The sequence below is a fragment of the Anarhichas minor genome, unplaced genomic scaffold (assembly GCF_050575085.1).
Source record: "Anarhichas minor isolate MPS153535 unplaced genomic scaffold, ASM5057508v1 ptg000002l, whole genome shotgun sequence".
NCBI lineage: Eukaryota > Metazoa > Chordata > Actinopteri > Perciformes > Anarhichadidae > Anarhichas > Anarhichas minor.
In genome coordinates, this window is record NW_027466448.1 from 25,446 (window position 1) to 32,500 (window position 7,055).

Here is a 7,055-nt window from a genome sequence, read left to right on the forward strand (position 1 = left end):
GCAACACTTTGTTTCATGGCTCAAGGTTTAAGGACGAGAGTTCACGTATTTATCGAGGCTTCACTGAATATCATGTCGAGTAAAAACACTTAATCTCCTCAGAGTCAGAGGACACGAATGCATGACACACACACACACACACACACACACGCACACAACCACACACACACACACACAGCAGATTTAAAAGAGGCTGATGGTTTTTAATCGTGAAGAATTACAATGTTACAGCTGTACTGTAATGTGCTGGTATTTATATGTTGATCTTGTTGATTAATGGGTTCTTTTGTTCGTGGTCCTTATTAAATAACTAATAATAATAATAATAATACCATCAGCAAAAACCATCAACGTCTCAGTTGCACACATTGAGTCTCAGTATCAGAGCATGAACTACTACATGATCGGTGCATTAGTCTCAGTTAGTATTTAAACTGCTGTGATCTAAAGTGTGATCTACTCTCTATTAACGCCGAACTACACTCACTTGGCTAATGACTGCATTTAAAAAAAACAAAGTTTATTATTTAAATGATCTCCCAGCATGCTGTTCACCTACTGTTTCTTTGAGACTCTGGTGAATTATTGACTGTTTTTATCTAAAGAGTTCTTCATCCACTGAAGTACGGAAGCCCTGAGAGGTAAAAAAGAGAGGAAAGGGATTTCTTTAAGTATTCTTATCTCCTGTGTTTATGGCTTGGTTATAAGTTTGTTGTTGTAATACTGATTTCGGCCACAAGAGGCTAGCGAACATAAAAGACTTTAGATCAGATTTAGATCACCAGAGTAAGGGCTTCTGTACGGAGGAGGTGGACTTTTACGAAGGTTTAAATCTGCGCTTTGTGTTTGATTTCTGTGTCCTGAATAACAGACGTCACATTAAGAGGTCACAGGTCACAGGTCCTGCTCGTGCATCTGCTGCTGCATCTTCTGGAGCATCTGCTGCATCCTCCTCAGCTGCAGAGGAAACCACAGCACAGAGAGGATGAAGCTACGTAGTCATCACTTCACATCCACACACGCTGACGTAACGCCTGCTGCGATGCGTTATTCTCTGAGCTTCACTCACTTCATCGTCTTTCATCTTGATGAGTTTCTCCGTCTCCACGTCGGGTGTGGACAGCGGCAGGATTGGGATCGGGCTCTCCACCCGCTTATCTGCATTCATCTTACTGAAAGACAAACAACATGGAGGATGACTACGGGAAGCCAGCAGCTACCTCGTGTTATTCTACCTTAATAAAATACATTAAAAACAGCAAAAAACTGAATATTTGGTGCATGTAGACCAAGTCATCAGTAGGGTTAGGGTTAGAGAAGTTTTCCTTTAAGTTGAGGATTTGTGAAAAATCATGAAGAAGTTTTGATGTAAACAAGAAGATGAAAGACTTTAGCTGGACGGCCAGATTTGACCCGCCGACCACAGTTTGACCCTCTATCACTGGTTCACTGATGCACCCTGTCTCACCTGGTCATGGTCTGGATGCTCTGGGCTCTGTAGTTCTCGTAGTGGACGTCGCTGGTGATGTCCTTCAGGTCGTGCATGTGGGTTCTGATCAGCATGGTCCTCAGCTTCACGAAGTCGCAGTGTGACGGGTTCTCCACTGGGGGAGACGGGGGGAGATAAACGTCACCGAGAGAGAGAGAGACGGGGATTATGGGATGGATCTCTGTGGGGCGTCTTACCCTCCACGATGCCCCACGGGTAGAGCCGCCCCCTCACCCTCTGACCTCGGGCCTCCACCACGGTGTTGCTGCCGATCACAGCGAACGGAGAGCTCTCCTGCAGAGTACATTAAAAGTACATTAAAAGTAGAAGTCCTGCGTCCGTAATGGGGAAGTACTGTCACGTAAAAAGTACTCATAGCAGCATCGGATTCAGACTTCACCTTCAGCTCTTTGTCTTGACGCTTGAACTCGTCGTCGGAGTCGGAGTCGCAGTCAGGGAACTGATAGATCTTTATCCCGAATTTATCGATCTCTTCTCTCAGCTGGAGGGACGACACACACAGAGGAGATGTGTTGGTAACAGTAGAAACACACACACACACACACACACACACACACACACACACACACACACACACACACACACACACACACACACACAGCCTCCCACTTAGTGCTCAACTTCAGCAGGAAGTCGACGCCCTGAAAGAAAAGATTTCCCGTCGAGATCAAATCTCTGGAGAAACTGAGTCACTGAAATGAATCAGATCTGAAGCTCAATTTTATTAAATACATTTTCATTCAACTGCCTGAAGTGCATCTTAATAAATCAGAATAAAATTAATGAATTATAGAATAAAATAAAATATGATTGTGCTATTTATTTATTTTTTATAAGCTGAACTATATTTATTTTCAAATGATTGAGAAAAAATAAAAACCATATCATGGACAATATTATTTATGATCTATTTTAGCTTCTATTAGCAGAGGTGTCAGTGTTACTTCTTATACACTAAATATTGTTGTAATCTTTGATTAAACTCTGGCACAAGAATTTATTTCAGGATTAATAACGTTCTCTTTTTGTTTTTTATGTATTTTATGTATTTATATATATTATTTTTATTTTATCTTATTGTATCTTAAATCAACATGCAAATAAACAGACAAACCTATTATAGTATATATATATATATATATATGTATATATATGTGTATATATACACATATATATATACATATATATATAAAAGTGTGATCACTTGTGTTGTTTATCCTCTCGGAGGCTTTTCTTTCTTTCTTAGAGAACAAACACACAGATAAACATGACGAACACTCGACTGTCCACAGACTGGAGATTTAAGCTCGTACGGCTGTCGGATCAAGGCTCTACTGCAGGTACGGTCGTCATATTTCATGCACTATTAATGTATCATGTTTGTCTCACCCGCTCTTTGAGCTTCTTTATCTCAGAGGGAGTCAGACAGTCGGCTTTAGCGATGAGAGGAACCACGTTCACTTTCTCCTGCAGCGCCTTCATGAACTCGATGTCGACGGGACGGAGCCTGCAGGACCACGAGCACTTTACTGAGCATTTCACACACACACACACACAGACACACATGAGCATTGATGTACTTGTCTGCGTACTGTGTGTACTAGTACCCGTGTCCAAACGGAGGGATGAAGTACAGGCAGCAGTGCACTCTGTTGTCCTGGATGTTCTTCCTGTTGAGTCCGCTCTCGTCTCTGAAGTAGTGTTCAAACTGCTGGTCGATGTAGTCGGTGACGTTCCTCCAGCTGCCGAACACAAACACAGTCGTGTGTTTTACCTCAAAGATATACAGATACAGATACAATAACTTAAAGGAATACTTCTACGGTTTGGGAAAAGTTAGCTTTTTTGTTAAAAGTGAGATCAGTTTGATCAACACCGATGGAGGAAAGTAACTAAGTACTGCACAGACATGAGGTACTTGTACTTTACTTGAGTATTTCCATATTGCAGAGAAGTACTCCACTATTTATTTACTCCACTTATTATTTCAAATTCTTTTATATCGTGTTTTGGATTTTATGTATTTCTAACATATGTTTTTATTGTGAAGCTCTTTGTAACTTTATTTTAAAAGGTGTTTAATTAATAAAGTTATTTGTATTAATTTATCTGAAAGCTTTAGTTACTTTAATTACTAAGATGTTTACAAACAAAACATATGATGAGCCTAAAAATAAAATACTGAAAGATAATGTCAAACTATTCCTTAAACGCGAGGCTCCTGCTCATTCAGTATTTATGTTTATTACATGAATATTTTACCTTTAGTGATGAATATTCAATATTAACCTTGTCATGTATCGTTACATGTGATGTGCACTTTAGTTTGGGGAGTTATTTATGTGCCAGGTGTCATATGAACATCAGCTGATGAAGACTTTCTACACAGAAGGACAAAGAACATAAAAAGATCTCCTTTTGGAAGCAACACAGGTCTGAAAATTAATGTTAACTCGTTAATTATAACAGCATCTTTAAGGTAGCATATAAAACATGATACGTTTTCTTATCATGTAAGTATCATGTAAGTAGAAGAACCATGACAGTGAACAAAGTGAACACTCACCACTCGGTGTTGTTGACAGCGTCTCCAAACCCCGGAGTGTCCACGATGGTCAGCTTCAGCTTCACCCCCTTCTCCTCGATGTCCACGGTGTGTTTGGTGATCTCCACCGTCTGACTGATCCGCTCTGTGGACCAAGTATTCAGACCCTTTACTGCAGTAGAAGTACTAAAACCCACTGTAAACATTCTCTGCCACAAGTAAAAGTACTGAGAACACACTGTAAACATACTCTGCTACAAGTAAAAGTACCGAGAACACACTGTAAACATACTCTGCTACAAGTAAAAGTACTGAGAACACACTGTAAACATACTCTGCTACAAGTAAAAGTACTAATACCACACTGTAAACATACTCTGCTACAAGTAAAAGTACCGAGAACACACTGTAAACATACTCTGCTACAAGTAAAAGTACTGAGAACACACTGTAAACATACACTGCCACAAGTAAAAGTACTGAGAACACACTGTAAACATACTCTGCTACAAGTAAAAGTACTAATACCACACTGTAAACATACTCTGCTACAAGTAAAAATACTAATACCACATAGTAAAAAATACTCTGTAATATCACTAGTAGTACTTGTATGAATAAACGCAGGTATGTGGACTCACCTTCTGCATTGAGCAGTTTTCTGTCTTTGTGCAGGTCTGTGAGGAACAAGCTGTTCACCAGAGTGGATTTACCCAAACCAGACTCACCTGTAACACAGGTACAGGAAGTGATCACATCCTACACATCAAGATCAGGATTTTCAGAATAAAACTCCCATATCGAGATACTTTCATTTAATTTTACTCAAATATCAAATCGATGCTTTCCAGACTTTATAAAAACACGATACGCCACAAATGGGTCTGAACAAATGTAAATCACATTATAATAATAATAATATAATAATAATAATAATGCATTTCACTTCAATAGCACCTTTCAAAACATAATTACAAAGTGCTTCTAACCAGAAAAATAAAATAACAATAAAATAAAATCGTGACAAAAAAGAACATAACAGTGATAATAAAATAAATAAAAACAAGTATATGATAAGATGTTAGAATAAGGAAAAATAGAGTTGATTATTAAGTAAAAGCACATTTCAAAAAGAGTGTTTTTAACAGATATTTAAAAAAAGACAAAGATGTGACAAATCATTGCACCTTATTATAAAACAATCCAGCAGTTTTCACTTAATGGACTCAAAAATAGTTTAAAACAAAACTAGTTTGAAGCTCCGGGGGCTTCAAACTATTATTTTAAACATAATTAAATCAGGATAAGCTGTCATAATTAATCCTGTTCCTCAAGATGAAACATTCATATTGTAGCAGAGCCAGATCATTTTCACAGGACACTTTGAAACGTGTGAACATGGAGCCGGTGCGGAGGAGTGATGGTGAAAGCTGCTTCACAACATCCACATCCTGCAGATGAAGTACTTTGGGCTCCATTAAAGGATTAATATGTAACTTAAAGTGTGTAAAAACAACTAGACCTGTGTTATGTATGTTGTTAAGTTGTGTTACCTTATCTCAAATGTTTACAACCATTTTCAAACATAGAAATCTGCTAACGTTAGCTCAGCTTGTTTCTCTGATAACGAGACGTCTGATGCTAACGTTAGCTTGTTTCAATGTCTTCGAGCTGTGGAAGAAGAACTCAAAACTTTGACTTTAAAATAAAGTATCTTCTTTGAGTCAAAGTACCAAGCTCTGTTTAGTTTAGTTGATTTCATGTATCTGTCAGGAACCATCTCATATAGAGAACAGGTGTGTTAAATAGATTTACAAGCTAACATCAGTTCCTGTGCAGGTAGACACAAATACAACTAATCAGCTTTCAACAGTGACGAGTGAAGATGTGACGTCGTGTCTCACCTGCCACCATGAGGGTGAAGTCAAATCCCTTCTTCACCGACTTCCTGTGCACCTGGTTGGGCAGCGTCGCAAAGCCAACGTAATCTTTTTCCTACAAACAAGAAGACACATGAACATGTTTAAGAATGTTTTTGTTTTTATACAGTTTTAACATTTTAACATGGAGGTCTGTGGCCGCTGACTCGCTGCTGGAGGAACCACAGCTTTTGGTTACATTTTTCAAACTAAGCTAAGCTATGATGCTAATTTACAGTCGATAATTTATAGGAATTAAGAGCTTCTATTTGTCCGAGTAATATCAGTATTAATATTGAAATCAAAATAATACATTTAGGTTAGTCATAAAAAGTTAAAGTCCAAAAATAAAGAGACGGCAGCTAACTTAGTGAGTTCTGCTAAGCTAGCTACCGTAAGCTAACAGCGTTGTTTCTATGGTACAATGCAGTAATACACAGTCAGGATGCAGTAATACACAGTCAGGATGTAGTAATACACAGTCAGGATGTAGTAATACACAGTCAGGATGCAGTAATACACAGTCAGGATGTAGTAATACACAGTCAGGATGCAGTAATACACAGTCAGGATGCAGTAATACACAGTCAGGATGTAGTAATACACAGTCAGAATGTAGTAATACACAGTCAGGATGTAGTAATACACAGTCAGAATGCAGTAATACACAGTCAGGATGCAGTAATACACAGTCAGGATGCAGTAATACACAGTCAGAATGCAGTAATACACAGTCAGGATGTAGTAATACACAGTCAGAATGCAGTAATACACAGTCAGGATGCAGTAATACACAGTCAGGATGTAGTAATACACAGTCAGAATGTAGTAATACACAGTCAGGATGTAGTAATACACAGTCAGAATGCAGTAATACACAGTCAGGATGCAGTAATACACAGTCAGGATGCAGTAATACACAGTCAGAATGCAGTAATACACAGTCAGGATGTAGTAATACACAGTCAGAATGCAGTAATACACAGTCAGAATGTAGTAATACACAGTCAGGATGCAGTAATACACAGTCAGAATGCAATAATACACAGTCAGAATGTAGTAATACACAGTCAGAATGCAG

At 38.5% G+C, this 7,055-nt stretch overlaps 1 protein-coding gene across 1 annotated transcript in view; it reads right to left on the reverse strand.

Moving 5' to 3' along the window:
• Nucleotides 1-850: 850 nt before the first annotated feature.
• septin5b (septin 5b) overlaps nucleotides 851-7,055 on the reverse strand; it is an 8,686-nt gene continuing 2,481 nt past the window's right edge. The window contains exons 3-12 of the mRNA XM_076093197.1: nucleotides 5,960-6,050; nucleotides 4,697-4,783; nucleotides 4,077-4,200; nucleotides 3,118-3,252; nucleotides 2,900-3,017; nucleotides 1,890-1,991; nucleotides 1,687-1,783; nucleotides 1,469-1,604; nucleotides 1,070-1,172; nucleotides 851-957 (exon numbers count right to left, since the gene is read on the reverse strand). Coding sequence (XP_075949312.1) covers nucleotides 895-957; nucleotides 1,070-1,172; nucleotides 1,469-1,604; nucleotides 1,687-1,783; nucleotides 1,890-1,991; nucleotides 2,900-3,017; nucleotides 3,118-3,252; nucleotides 4,077-4,200; nucleotides 4,697-4,783; nucleotides 5,960-6,050 — 1,056 coding nt within the window. The 3' untranslated portion in view covers nucleotides 851-894. The remainder of the gene's footprint in view (nucleotides 958-1,069; nucleotides 1,173-1,468; nucleotides 1,605-1,686; nucleotides 1,784-1,889; nucleotides 1,992-2,899; nucleotides 3,018-3,117; nucleotides 3,253-4,076; nucleotides 4,201-4,696; nucleotides 4,784-5,959; nucleotides 6,051-7,055) is intronic.